This window comes from Myotis yumanensis, unplaced genomic scaffold (assembly GCF_028538775.1).
Source record: "Myotis yumanensis isolate MYYU_CA2020_CCGP unplaced genomic scaffold, mMyoYum1.0.hap1 SCAF_4, whole genome shotgun sequence".
Lineage (NCBI taxonomy): Eukaryota > Metazoa > Chordata > Mammalia > Chiroptera > Vespertilionidae > Myotis > Myotis yumanensis.
Genome location: NW_027223755.1, coordinates 105272292 through 105286784, shown reverse-complemented (window position 1 = coordinate 105286784; position 14493 = coordinate 105272292). Strand labels below are relative to the sequence as shown.

The 14493-nt window shown below is 51.9% G+C and overlaps 1 protein-coding gene across 14 annotated transcripts; it reads left to right on the top strand.

The window, feature by feature from the left end:
• The first annotated feature begins 299 nt into the window (after positions 1–299).
• On the top strand, positions 300–13288 carry ATXN2L (ataxin 2 like). Of its 14 annotated transcripts, none has more exons than XM_070413435.1 (24): positions 307–869; positions 2351–2387; positions 2605–2661; positions 2742–2813; positions 3178–3328; positions 4492–4616; positions 5355–5446; positions 5878–6078; positions 6886–7061; positions 7194–7301; positions 8038–8232; positions 8326–8397; positions 8883–8953; positions 9128–9420; positions 9500–9569; positions 10103–10249; positions 10375–10447; positions 10538–10725; positions 11092–11221; positions 11313–11434; positions 11596–11808; positions 11991–12234; positions 12384–12543; positions 12787–12874. In XM_070413435.1, the coding sequence occupies exons 1-23, from the start codon at positions 568–570 to the stop codon at positions 12536–12538; spliced, it is 3294 nt and encodes a 1097-aa protein (XP_070269536.1). In that variant the 5' UTR covers positions 307–567; the 3' UTR covers positions 12539–12543; positions 12787–12874. The 14 variants fall into 14 exon arrangements, with proteins under 14 accessions (XP_070269548.1, XP_070269536.1, XP_070269535.1 ...); XM_070413444.1 differs by having other exon boundaries at positions 309–869; positions 11991–12180; positions 12507–12543; positions 12810–13288; XM_070413443.1 differs by having other exon boundaries at positions 309–869; positions 11991–12180; positions 12507–12543.
• Positions 13289–14493: the final 1205 nt, after the last annotated feature.

Here is a 14493-nt window from a genome sequence, read left to right as displayed (position 1 = left end):
GGCTCTTCCTTCCTGTCGGCCGCCTCGGCTCCTCCCCCACAGCTTCACACGCTCATTGTGGAGCGACCGCGGCCGGCAGCCTCCACCGCTGTTAGAGAACCGGAGGCCCTAAGTCCTTGGCGCGCGTGAGCGCCCGCGCTGCCCCTTCCCCACTCCAAAGGCTGGGGGCGCGCGGTTCACCTTTATTCTCTCTCCTCCCGCCCCAGCTAACCGCCCCTGCGCGCGCGGACTCCACGCCGCCGCCCGCCCCTCCCCCTTCGGGAGCTCCCGCCCGCGCGCTCCTCCTCCTCCTCCTCCCCGTCCCCGGCGACGCGCACGCGCGCCAGCCCGGCTCGCGCCCTCTCGCTTTCCTCCGGCCCGCGAGACCCCCTCCCCTTCCGCCTCGCGGCGCTTCCTCGCGCTGCGATCTTCGCGACCCACCCCGACACTGCGGGCCTTCCCCCCCGCCCGCCAACGGCGGGTCCCCAGCTTCCCAATCCCCTTCGCTTCCCGCGCTCTCCGGCGGGGGCCCAGCCGCGGCCTCCTCTCCCTCCCTTCCCCCTAATTCCCCTTCCGGACGCTGCCATCATGTTGAAGCCTCAGCCGCCACAACAGACGTCCCAGCCCCAGCAGCCGCCCCCCACGCAACAGGCCGTGGCCCGCCGGCCTCCCGGGGGCACCAGCCCTCCCAACGGTGGCCTCCCGGGTCCCCTGGCCGCCTCCTCGGCTCCCCCAGGACCTCCCGCTGCCGCTTCCCCCTGCCTGGGGCCTGCGTCTGCTGCCGGGAGCGGGCTCCGCCGGGGAGCCGAGGGCATCTTGGCGCCGCAGCCGCCGTCACAGCAGCAGCAACACCAGGAGAGGCCAGGGGCAGCGGCCATCGGCAGCGCCAGGTGAGGAGGGTTGGGTTTCCGGGCGCTGGAGCGCAGGCTGCAGGCGGCAGCGGCTCGGTTCCGGCCCGGCAGTCTGGACTTCAGTACACCGCGCGAGGCGGGCTCTTAGCCTGGCCACCTTTGAGGGGGGACTGGGGAACCCCCCCCCCCCCCATGCGGCTGGGGATGGGCCCTAACAGGTCAGAGGAAAAGGGCCCCCGCCCCACAGCCACCGGGACTTGGAAGGGCCATGCTCAGCTCTCAGCCTCGTTAGGGCTCGCAGCCTGGGTCTTAGGGGCAGGCGGGGCGCACCCCGCTAGCGCATCGGAACGAGGAGTTGGGGGGGTGAAGAGGTGATCGGGGTCCCCAGCTCCATTACCACGAAGGGTCTCGCGGTTCCCGGCTTCAGCCAATGGGGAGTCAGCTGCAGGAAGGGGTCCGGGCCGTAGCCAATGAAGGGGGGCGCGCGGCCCACAGTTTGGCCAATGGGGAGGGAGGGACTTGGAGCGGGTTGCCACCTCCCCCTTCCTGGTCTGGCCAGTAGGAGGGGAGCGGGCTGGGCGGGGGGGGGACGGAAGGAGAGAACTGGGGGGACTGCGGCCCGGGAGCCTCCAGAGCGCTCGCGCCCTTTGCGTACGTGCGCGTGGATGCTCCGTCTGAAGACCCGGGCCTCCGCGAGCCCCAGTAGCAGGGCAGCGGCTGGGAATGTGCGTGCAGGGGTCGTGGCCGAGTGGCAGACACCACTCGGTTTCTTCTGTGTATGGGTTAATGCAACTGAGCGTGGCGGCGCACGCAGGCGCAGTGTGTTCCGATCGCGGGAGGGGGTATTTTGAAGAGGCCCGTGGGTCTTAATGCGCAGGCGCAGACCGGGCGAGGCCTCTTGGTGGATACCTTTTGCGGCTGCGCTGTCCCCCAGCCCCGCCAACGGCCCCCTCATCAGCCTCCTTCACCGCTGGTTACATCAGCCAGCGAGGAGCGCGTTATTAGGCGATTGACGACCCTCTCAGAGTGGGTGACCGGCTGAATGAGTAAAGAGGCCGAGAAGGTGGTGGTAGACGGACTACCGTCCTCCCAGGAATTGGGGCGTAAGGCCGTGAAAAGGATTGTCTTTTCTGTTTGGGAGGTAACGTGCCTGAGCTAGGGACTTCCGGGTCTGCACTCTCGGAGCTCCGCTTTTACATCCGAGATGGGTTATTATTCTATCTAATGCCGGAGCAATGGTCTCTTGGAAGGATGCAGCCTTGGCCCCTTGGAGAAAGTGAGACAGTGGTGGTTGATTGAAGACTATTTTACTGGCATTTGGAGGAAATGTGTCTAGTGGTATATAATGTCTGTGCCTTTTTCCTCTATAAGGTGAAAGTTTGGAAATCTTGTCCATGAATTTTAGCCTAGATCAGCATTTTCACATAGTGTGTGGTTCTAGGATACCAAGTCCTTTGAAATTAATCGTGTAAGAGGGATTGGACAGATTTCAATAACTAGTTTCTTAATTCCTTTTATAGGGGACAAAGCACTGGGAAGGGACCCCCACAGTCACCGGTGAGTTGTCCGTCCGTACCCTCCCCCCCCCCCCCCAAAGAAAAAAATGGTACAGAGACCTAAAAGATGCATATGCACGAATATAGGACAGACTAGGTACAGAAATAGTCGGGTAGGTTCAGAAGGGCAGGGGGCCCAGCGCTTACAAGGTGGGTGTGTGTGGACTATGCATTTTTGGAAGGTGAGATGCTGACTGGCTGTTTCTCCTACGTTACAGGTATTTGAGGGTGTCTACAATAATTCCAGAATGCTGCATTTCCTTACAGCTGTTGTGGTAAGTGGGCACCTAACCTCTAGGTTGTTGGAGAGATGCCATGCATCTGTTCGATTTTCTTATTTTTCACGCTTTCCTAGGGCTCCACTTGTGACGTAAAGGTGAAGAATGGTACCACCTATGAAGGTATCTTCAAGACTCTGAGCTCAAAGGTCAGTGCACTTAAATTAGCTTATTTTTGGAGTTGTGTGGAAGAAGGGAGAATGAAGTAGGTTCATTGAAGATGTGAATAGAGTGGTGTTGGACAGCATTTCTTCAGGCTTGCGCTGGATTTCAGTGCTGCAAGCAATGAAAGACATAGGTCTGAAATGTGAGGGCTGGGTACTTTAATGTAAAAACGCTTAAAATTTAAAGTGTAAAATTTTAATTTGGGGACTTATGCTAAGTTCTGTGGCTGATATTGGGAAGACATTATGCATGATGTTGGGAAGTTTAGAAAGGTAAAGAGAAAAATAGTCATATTTGCCTTAATATATTGACTTTAGGTGTTGGAAAATGGGACCTTTTTTTTTTCAGTTTGAACTGGCAGTAGACGCTGTGCACCGGAAAGCATCTGAGCCAGTAGGTGGCCCTCGTCGGGAAGACATTGTGGACACCATGGTGTTTAAGCCAAGTGATGTCATGCTTGTCCATTTCCGAAATGTTGACTTCAATTATGCCACTAAAGGTATTGTGCCATGCTCTTATGTCATACCCACTCTGTGATGGAGAGCTGAGAGCAGTTACATGGTGCTTGATTCGCTCCCATAACCCCCCATTTTACTACCTTGTTTTCTGAGGAAGATGACTGGATTTTTCTTGAATGAATCTTTTTTTTTTTTTTTTAATTTTTTTATTGCTTAAAGTATTACAAAGGGTATTACATATGTGTCCTTTTTTTCCCCCCGCCCTTGACAATCCCCTGGCCTCCCCTACCCCCCAGTGTCTTATGTCCATTGGTTATGCTTATATGCATGCATACAAGTCCTTCGGTTGATCTCTTACCCCCCTCTCTCCTGCCCCCCAACCCTCCCCGGCCTTCCCGCTGCAGTTTTTTGTTTGTTTTTTTTTTTAATATATTTTATTGGTTTTTTTTACAGAGGAAGGGAGAGGGATAGAGAGTTAGAGTTAGAAACATTGATGAGAGAGAAACATCGATCAGCTGCCTCCTGCACATTCCCCACTGGGGATGTGCCCGCAACCAAGGTACATGCCCTTGACCGGAATCGAACCTGGGACCCTTGAGTCCGCAGGCTGACGCTCTGTCCACTGAGCCAAACCAGTCAGGGCATTCCCGCTGCAGTTTGACAATCTGTTTGAGGCAGCTCTGCCTCTGTATCTATTATTGTTCAAAAGTTTATAAGAGAATGAATCTTGATGTGTAAGATAATGTGGGGCAAATTTGGCCTATGTTGTGGCTCTTTCCTGTTTGCTTTGTTTTCAACTCCTTGCTGCTGATGAACTTACTAAGATGATAATTTTTAAAAAATATATATTTTATTGATTTTTACAGAGAGGAAGGGAGAGGGATAGAGATTAGAAATATCGATGAGAGAGATACGTCCATCAGCTGCCTCCTGCACACTCCCCACTGGGGATGTGCCTGCAACCAAGGTACATGCCCTTGACCGGAATGGAACCTGGGACCCTTGAGTCCGCAGGCCGACGCTCTATCCGCTGAGCCAAACCGGTTAGGGCTAAGATGATAATTTTTATGCTGTGCCTACCCAACCCCCAAACCATGGCACACACAAACTTTTCTTTGCTTCTAAACAATTTATGGGAAGGGGGCATTGGGGGAAAGCCTATGAGGTATCACATGATTCCTGATCTTCATCTCTGCACCCACAGACAAGTTCACTGATTCGGCCATTGCCATGAACTCGAAGGTGAATGGGGAACACAAGGAGAAGGTGCTTCAGCGCTGGGAGGGTGGTGACAGCAACAGTGATGATTACGACCTGGACTCTGATATGGTACAGTCTCCTTCCCTGAGACCCTTGGAACTGAGTTGCTTCTGGGGAGGGTGGGGGGATCATTTACTCTTGCCTGGTCATGAAATCAGATTCCAAATGGAAAGGCACAGAAAGTAACAAAACAGAAATACCTGTTCTCTCACCGTCTGTGATTGACAATTGTTAATGTTTGCTTCAAGTCATTTTTTTCAACTTAACACAAAGTCTAGACGAGAGTGAGTACTGTGTAGCCACATTTCTCTTCCAAAAAAACAGCTATTATACTTTGAATCATTTAAAATTCTCATAAGTGAGAATTGCTGTTTAATTTGTACAACAGTTTCCTTTTTCTGCCTGTTTTTGAGTGTTTTGTGTTGCTCCATAGATCCAGTTTATTGCTTTTAACTGTTGTGTACTGTTCTACTTATGAACCTATCTATGAATACCCACGTTGTAGTTCTCTCTTTCCCTACTGATTTGTGCTTTTTTTGTCATAGTTGCCTTATGAATTTTTAGAACATGCACATATACCAAACTTTCTCTGGGATATAAACCTGAAAATGGAGTTCTTAGGTTTCATGACTTCAGGTTTACTAGTTACTGCCAGTTTGTGCTGCAGTTGATAGTTCTAGTTGGTAGTCTCACCAGCTGTGTTCCAATTTTTGGTGTGGTCAGATTTTTAAATTTTTCAGTCTGACAAAATGATAGGTCATTGCTTTCCTCGCTGGGTGTTAAAACATTCTCCCTCCTTCCTCCTAGTCCAATGGATGGGACCCCAATGAAATGTTCAAGTTCAATGAGGAGAACTATGGTGTAAAGACCACCTATGATAGCAGTCTCTCATCTTACACGTGAGTGTCTTGGTACTCCGCATGTGGTGCGGTTTGAGGCAGGGGTCACCAGCAGAGGGGCAGGTCTCTAGGTGGAACATGGCTTTTTTCATGCTTTTCTGGGTGTTCAGATTGCCCTCTCCCCACTCCTGTTATGCCTTGTGAACTGCTTTCAAAAATTTGCTTTTAATCTTGATTCCAGGCCACCTCATGGGTAAAATTAATTGCTTGCCCATTTGTCCATACTTTTCCTCTAGAACTTAAAATGTACTTAAATATGTGTTTTAAGTGTCCCCCCAGAATCAGAGCTGCCTTGCTGCTCTGCCTGGGACACTTTAGTAGATGTCCATTAAATAATGCTAGGTTGTGATAGGACTGATAGAAATGTTTTTCTTTTTTTCCCTTTTGTCCCCTGGCACTGGGATGGTGGTGGTCTCTGGTGGTCTTCTCAGGGTGCCCTTAGAGAAGGACAACTCAGAAGAGTTTCGTCAGCGGGAGCTGCGTGCAGCCCAGTTGGCTCGGGAGATTGAATCCAGCCCCCAGTACCGCCTGCGGATTGCCATGGAGAACGATGATGGACGCACTGAAGAGGAGAAGCACAGTGCAGTCCAGCGGCAGGGTTCAGGACGGGAGAGCCCCAGTTTGGCGGCTAGGTAAGTCCTGGGGGCAGCCTGGTATGTTTGGGGCTCACTGAATGAGCCAAGAGTTTTGTACACTCTTGTTTGAGCCTCACAGCCATATGAGATGTAGGTTAATAAATAGTTATTCCCAATTACTATTTTAGGAGATTGAAATTTAGGGTGGTTAAGTGCTTTATCCATAGTAACAAGACTAAAGTTAGAAAAAAAGATTTTTGTTTCAGAATTTTGATATAATTTCTCTTTTTTTCTCTGCATATTCATCTATTCGGTGGTTCTCAACCTTCCTAATGCCGCGACCCTTTAATACAGTTCCTCATGTTGTGGTGACCCCCAACCATAAAATTATTTTCGTTGCTACTGCCTAACTGTAATTTTGCTACTGTTATGAATCGTAATGTAAATACCTGATATGCAGGATGTATTTTCAGGGTCGCGACCCACAGGTTGAGAACTGCTGATCTATATGCATCTCTTATTACTCCCTTTGTGAAAATAGAATCAAACAGGGGTGGTAGAATTATGGGATATTAGCCTGGTTGGTTGGGTTAGGGTTGACAAAATGTAAGGTCATAAGCCTGTAGCCACAGAACATTTAACTAGGACAGATCTTCAAGTGGGATAGTGCAAAAAGCTGGAGCCAGGGAGAGAGAGAGAGAGAGAGAGAGAGAGAGAGAGAGAATGTGAGTGTGTGTGTGTGTGTGTGTGTGTGTGTGTGTGTGTGTGTTTTGGGTTGACTTTAAAAGGAAGGGCTTCATCTTTCCAAAATGTGTGGATTTTGTGGCTACTTGACCTCATTTGAACTCTTCCCTCCACCCCCAGGGAAGGAAAGTATATCCCTCTACCCCAACGAGTTCGGGAAGGTCCCCGGGGAGGAGTTCGATGCAGTAGTTCTCGGGGCGGTCGACCTGGCCTTAGCTCTTTGCCACCCCGTGGCCCTCACCATCTTGACAATAGCAGCCCTGGCCCAGGTTCTGAGACACGTGGTATTAATGGAGGTGAGTTGTGAAGCAGACTTGTGGGGGACAGGGAAGGATAATTGAAAGGAATGGGTTGGAGGGATGATGTATTTGTGGTAATGTACTAGCAGGTACTCTCCCTCTTTTTTTCCCACCTTTAAAAAAAAATAGGCCCTTCCCGCATGTCCCCTAAGGCACAGCGGCCTGTGAGAGGTGCCAAGACTCTGTCTTCGCCTAGCAGTAGGCCTGGAGAAGCTTCTGTTCCGCCGCCTCCTGCAGGTAAAGTTCAGAATGTCACAGGAAGAGATGGGTAGGAATTTGTAGAAATATAAATGTCGGTTGTTGGAATACTGGGCTGGGAGACAGTTTCAAGATGTAAAAAGTATTTTGAAAGGTTTGGGTTTATGCTTTTTAGCAAAGAATTTCTCAGTTTCCCTCATGCAGAAACCCCAATATAGTGATTTGTGGGTGTGTCTGGCTGGCAGATAACTTTGTTTAAATTAGTTGCCAACACTTTAAAATAGGAATTTTACTGAAATACAGGAAGTTCTGCCAACACTGACCTGTCTTTTTGTTGTTAATCCACACCCGAGGATATTTTTCCATTGATTTTTAGAGAGAGTGGAAGGGAGGGGGAGAGACACAAAGAGAGAAACATCAATGTGAGAGAGACACAATTGGTTGCCTCCCACACACACCCTGACTGGGCTGGGGATTGAGTTTGCAACCAAGGTATGTGCCCTTGACCAGTATCGAACCTGGGACCCTTAGGTCTGCAGGCCGATGCTCTGTCCACTGAGCCAGACGGCTAAGGCAACACTGACCTCTCTTGCTGCATAGCTTCAGTTGTCTGGGACTGAGTCATGGCTGCCCTTTTTGAGTCTTTCGTGGTGCCCTTCTAGGCATTTAGGTTTGTGAACTTGTATATAAAAAAGTGGATAAACTTTTCTTGGTATTTTTAGTAAGTCCTTTGTACCCATTGATAATTGACCAGCAGTAACCATTGTTCTTCCAGTGGGCCGGATGTACCCCCCACGCTCTCCCAAGTCGGCTGCCCCCGCCCCAGTCTCAGCCTCCTGTCCTGAGCCTCCCATTGGCTCGGCAGTACCAACCTCTTCAGCTTCCATCCCTGTGGCGTCCTCAGTTGTGGATCCTGGAGTAGGTTCCATTTCCCCAGCTTCTCCAAAGATCTCACTGGCCCCCACGGATGGTAAGAGCCAGATGGTTCAGGGCTGTGGACCATGTGAAGTGTGGTTCTTGGAAAGAAGACCTTCAGGTGTCTGTCTGTCTGTCTCTTGCTCAGTAAAAGAACTCGTGTCCAAGGACCCTGGAAGAACTCTGGAATCCCAGGAGCTGTCCCGGATACCTGGGAAAGGTAAGGATAGTTTTTTTTTCTGCCAAAGTATAATGCCCCTTTGATTAGGAGAGCATTCAGTTAGAAAGTTGTTGGAATTCAGCCGAAACCGGTTTGGCTCAGTGGATAGAGCGTCGGCCTTCGGACTGAAAGGTCCCAGGTTCGATTCCGGTCAAGGGCATGTACCTGGGTTGCGGGCACATCCCCAGTGGGAAATGTGCAGGAGGCAGCTGATCGATGTTTCTCTCTCATCGATGTTTCTAACTCTCTATCTCTCTCCCTTTCTCTCTGTAAAAAAATCAATAAAATATATTTTAAAAAAAAAAAAAAAAAAAAGAAAGTTGTTGGAATTCAAAAACAATGTCTATTCAAAACAAAACAAAAACAGTCTATTAGGCCTTGGGTGGTTCTTCTGTTTTTAGATTTTTGTACTGTGGGCTACTGGCACTGTGTAGCCACCTTTGAACAAAGAAATGTATATTTTCTCTTTTAACTGTTTCTCATAGTCCCTGGCCTTCAGAATGAACAGAAACGCTTTCAGCTGGAAGAACTGAGAAAGTTTGGGGCCCAGTTTAAGGTGAGAAAAGTGTGGGAATGAGCTCTAGGATGCTAACAGGATGAAGGTGAAGTGGGTCTGGGCAACTTAAGAGGCACAGGCTAGGTGGGGAAGAAGAGATGAGAGCGAGGGTGAACGAAGGCAGCAAGGCCTTGGGTCTGGACCAGTGTTGTATGTGTGATTTTCTCCTTCCAGCTTCAGCCCAGTAGCTCTCCTGAGACCTGCCTGGATCCTTTTCCTCCCCGGATCTTAAAGGAGGAGGCCAAAGGGAAGGAGAAGGAAGTTGATGGTCTATTGACTTCAGAGCCCATGGGGTCCCCGCTCTCCAAGACAGAGTCCTTACTGGATAAGGAGGACAAACCGCCCCTGCCGCCAGCAGGAGGCACGGAGGGGCCAGATCAGCTCCCACCGCCTTGCCCAAGCCAAACTGGCAGCCCCCCCGTGGGCCTCATCAAGGGCGATGACAAGGATGAGGGCCCTGTTGCCGAGTGAGTTTGGTGGGGAGGTGGGTGGTGTCGGGGTGATGAGGGGCAAGCCATGAGGATTTCCTTTGTTGTTCTCTCACAGACAAGTGAAGAAGTCCACATTGAATCCTAATGCCAAGGAGTTCAACCCTGCAAAGCCTCTGCTGTCTGTGGTGAGATGGGCTAGCATCTTCCATAGAGGAGGCTTGGGGATGGGGTAGAAGCACTGGAGGGGAGAGCGCTTGCCGCCAGGCAGAGAGCAGACGTGTGAAAGTGTGTGGGCTGGTTTGGGGAAAACAGACCAAGTTCAGGGCTGGGTGGCAAAGGATTGTGATATGTCCGACAAGTATTGATGGGTTTCTCTCCGATACTTAGCATTTGGCTCAGGGAGTGTCTGAGTGTGGTCGTTATGAGCATGAGCTTCATTTGGACTCACTGACTTGGCTTAAACCCCTGTGCTTATTTATAAGCTTTGTGATCTTGGACAAGCCACTTAACCTGCTTCTGCCTCAGTACCGTCAGCTATAACTCGAGTGTGTCCACCTCATAGGGTTGTGACGTGAGGCTTAACCAAAATAGAGTGTAGAATGTGTTTGGGACACAATACTCCCTCCATAAATGCTGTTGCTGTATAGGCAAGGGGGTTGTTATGGGTAATAGAAAAATCGTAAGATACTCTATACACATCCTCCCTTGTCTCTTACAGAATAAATCCACCAGTACCCCAACTTCTCCGGGGCCCCGGACGCATTCTACTCCCTCCATCCCGGTGCTTACAGCAGGCCAGAGTGGGCTGTATAGCCCCCAGTACATTTCCTACATACCTCAGATCCACATGGGACCAGCTGTTCAGGTAAGAGAAGGGGCTCGGTGGGCCCAGGGTAAGAGGTTTGGTTGGGCTGGCTGAGGGACCAGGTCAGACCTGTTCTGGGCATTTGTATGCAAGTCATTCAGCCTTCTCTGCATTACTGTCCCTAGGCACCTCAGATGTATCCATATCCTGTATCCAACTCAGTGCCTGGACAGCAGGGCAAGTACCGGGGAGCAAAAGGTGAGCAGGGTCGGGAGAGGCAGTCGGGGCTGCCCAGTGCCTCCTGGCAGATGGAGCTTGAGCTCTGCACTATTTTTTCCCTGCCCCTAGGCTCCCTGCCTCCCCAGCGCTCGGACCAACACCAGCCTGCCTCAGCCCCTCCGATGATGCAGGCTGCCGCTGCTGCTGGCCCACCTCTGGTGGCTGCCACACCTTACTCTTCCTACATCCCCTACAACCCACAGCAGTTCCCGGGCCAGCCTGCCATGATGCAGCCCATGGCCCACTATCCCTCACAGGTGACCGAAGCACGGGAGGGACATGGGGTACAGAGGCCTTGCTAGAGATCCCATCTCACCTCCCAGACACAAGCTGGGTGAGAGAGGCAGGCAGTGTTCTGGGTGGTGGTGCCAGGCTGGGGATTCAGTCCTGGCTCTGGTAGGACCTGTTGCAAGGCACCTAAAGACCCAAGCCCCAGATAAATAAAATAAAAATTAAAAACCAGCCATCACCCAAGCCTTGACTAAAGTGTCAGTAAAATAGCATCTACGTAGTTAGGTTATTTGTGAATGTCCAACAAGGTAGTTGTGACAAGGCCAGAGCATTGCTGTGCAGAGGTGATGCCTTCCAAGTCCTGTGCTGACCATTTCTCTCTGCCACTCCAGCCGGTGTTTGCCCCCATGCTTCAAAGCAACCCACGCATGCTGACATCGGGGAGCCATCCCCAGGCCATTGTGTCGTCCTCCACCCCCCAGTACCCTTCAGCAGAGCAGCCCACCCCCCAAGCCCTTTATGGTGAGTTCTGCTGGACCCTCTCCCTTCAGGCTGTGCTCCTCAGTCCCCTCCATGTGCTCAGCACTGATTATCTCTCTCCTTCCATCTGTAGCCACTGTTCACCAGTCCTATCCACACCATGCCACGCAGCTCCATGCCCACCAGCCGCAGCCGGCCACCACGCCTACGGGGAGCCAGCCCCAGTCCCAGCATGCGGCCCCCAGTCCTGTCCAGGTGCTTGCCTTGGGGGAGCTGAGTGGTCGGGGCAGGAGTGGGTGGCTGAGGGAGAGCGGTAGAGCTTGGGGTATTTCCCCAGCGGGGTGGATTAGGGGTCAGTGGGTAGAAGGCCTGGGTATCAGAGTGAGTGGCGCTTAACCTTCCCCTTCACCTGACAGCACCAGGCAGGGCAGGCCCCACACCTGGGCAGTGGACAGCCACAGCAGAATCTGTACCACCCAGGGGCCCTGACAGGCACGCCTCCTTCTCTGCCACCGGGACCTTCTGCCCAGTCCCCTCAGAGCAGCTTCCCCCAACCAGCTGCTGTGTATGCCATCCATGCCCACCAGCAGCTGCCCCACGGCTTCACCAACATGGCCCATGTTACCCAGGTAAGAACTCCAGGAACCTGCCTTGTCTGGGTTTGTTTTGCCATGAGGACCTGGGCCACGAGACTGTCCCATTCCTGAGTCCCTGGTGCCGTGCTGCCTCTACGGCATGCTCCTGACACTAGGATTCTTGGCGCCTTTGTCAGGCTTCTGGGGTGCTCCTAACTACTCTCTGTTTCCTGCAGGCCCATGTCCAAACTGGAATCACAGCAGCCCCGCCCCCTCACCCTGGGGCTCCCCACCCGCCCCAGGTGATGCTGCTGCACCCACCCCAGAGCCATGGGGGACCCCCCCAAGGCGCAGTGCCCCAGAGTGGGGTGCCTGCACTCTCAGCTTCCACACCCTCACCCTACCCCTACATCGGACACCCCCAAGGTGAGCAGCCTGGCCAGGCGCCTGGATTTCCAGGAGGAGCCGATGACAGGATTCGTGAGTTCTCGTTAGCTGGGGGAATTTGGCATGGAAGAGCTGATGGGCTGCAGGTGGGGCAGGATGCACGGGTTCTGGGTGGGGAGTGAGGGGTCTTGGAGGCAGGGCTGTCCCACAGGGCGCCTGCCGACCTGCACCTGTCTGTGAAGTATGTAGGGTGGGCAGAAGCCACAGTCGCCGCCGCCAGGGGCTTGCTCCTGGCTCTGTCCTTTGCTTCCCTCCGTCCTCGCTCAGTTGTGATCCAGCAGCCCCCCTCCCCACTGCCTCCCCAGCTCTCAGTGACCCCGACTGTCTCCTGACTTAGCCGAGGTAAGGTCAGCGCAGCAGACAGGGCCAGGCTGGGGTGTGGGGGGCTGAGCTGGGCACACGAGTAAGGGCTCTGGCTCACTGGGAAACAGTGTTTGATTTGTGCTTCTGACAGCCCCATGAGACACCTTGAGGAGGCCGCTCCTACCCACACTCCCCCCACACCCCACACTGGACGGCATTGGATGAAGGGACAGCTGCTTGGGTTCTAATGCTCCTGCTCTCTTCTCTTTCCCCTCCAACCAGTTCAATCTCATCCCTCCCAGCAGCTCCCCTTCCACCCCCCGGGGAACTGAAGATTGTCCTGGCCGCGACCTGAGACCTCCATGAGTGGAGGGAAGAGTGATCTCTATGTCTCTTCCCCCAGCAGCTCGGACCAGTCCCAGCTCCCCAAACCCCTCCTTTCCCCAGGGGAGCTGGGGAATTCCTGCCAAGCACCTTGAATGGGAGAGGCCTCAAAGTGGGTGGGCCAGGGTCCAGCGGGGGTGGGGGGGTTCCTGCTCTACCCCTGCCCATCCCCACCCCATCTTGCCCTCCCATCCTCTTGTCCCCCACTGGAAACGGAAGATCTTTTATTTTCTATTATTTATATGTCAGACTTGGGCCCCCGTTCTTTCTTCCCCATTAACTTGAGTGACCTGCGTGAGAGACAGATGCCCCACAAGGATGGTTGGACAAGGACTTTTACTTTTTATTACATAAAAATATAAAAAAAAAATTAAAAAAATAAAATTTTAAACTAACTTAACCTGCCTAAAGTTTACTTTTTGGAGAATACAGTTAAGATTGTGGCCATCAGTCTTAAATGTGGTGATACGGTTCCCAAGGTGGACCCTTCAGCCTGAGGATGCTGCCCTTCTGGCTCTACTGCTGTACGGGTCCCCAACCTCCCAGTGCATTTTCTCACCTCCACATTGGTCCTCATGGAGTACATCTACTGATTGAAATGCACTTCTGTGTGTTTGGCCACTGGAAATAAAGGTTTGACTGGTGAGTGGTCTTGGGTATGGGTGAGACCTATAAAAAGGAAGTTGCAGTGGGAAAAGGGGGAGGGCTAGATTGAGGGGCCAGGTGATGGGGAATTGGAGCTAAACTAGGACAAGAACCAAGCATGAGATGTAGAAAAATCAGGCTTCAGAGGTTTGGGGTTTTTTATTCCAGGATTTCTTTTTTTTGACCTGGCCTTGGTTTTGTCTGTGAAATAGAGATTATTTCACCCTTAGGGAATTGTAAGGACTGGTGCTTAATTGTAGGCAGGGGAATTTTAGCTCTGAGCAAAGCCAGAGAAAATTGGCTGGGACTGGGATAAGAAGAATGAAGATGAGCTATTGGGAAAGAATTCCCAGGATCTGAAACCTGGTGGGCATGGGGTTGGGGAGGGAGGGTAAGTTTTGAGGTCCCAAATTAAAGAGCTCTCTAGGGGATGTCAGTTGGGTTTGTGGGGGCAATGATGGAAGAAGCAGGAAAACCTTTCCGAGAAGGAGAGATAGTAACAGCAATAGGGCCTCTTGCACACCCCCACTGGGGATCAAGCCCACAACCTGAGCATGTGCCCCAACCAACCAGCAACCTGGGCATATGCCCTGACCAGGAATCAAACTTCGACCCTTGGTTCATAGGTTGAGACAACCACTAACCCACACTGGCCAGGCAGGCCTGAGGATGTTTGAAGTTCAGGTCTCTAGTACTGTGAGTGATGTAACTGCAGGTGTTAACTAGTAGTACTTTTTTTAAAATAGGTATTTTTGACTTCAGAGAGAGAGTGAGAGAGAAACATCAATGATGAGAATCACTGATTGGCTGCCTCCTGCACGGAGCCTACTAGGGATCGAGCCTGCAACCTGGGCATGTGCCCTTGACTGGAATCAAACTCGGGACCCTTCAGTCCGCAGGCCTATGCTCTATCCACTGAGCCAAACCACCTAGGGCAAGTAGTAGTACTTCTTAAAAAAA

Bases quoted from the DNA above. Each gene is read 5' to 3' on its own strand.
- ATXN2L (XM_070413434.1), top strand. From the start codon at position 568: ATGTTGAAGCCTCAGCCGCCACAACAGACGTCCCAGCCCCAGCAGCCG. The intron at 2,388-2,604 runs GTGAGTTGTCCG...CCTACGTTACAG, and splicing joins AGGGACCCCCACAGTCACCG to GTATTTGAGGGTGTCTACAA. The intron at 7,302-8,037 runs GTAAAGTTCAGA...TTGTTCTTCCAG, and splicing joins TGTTCCGCCGCCTCCTGCAG to TGGGCCGGATGTACCCCCCA.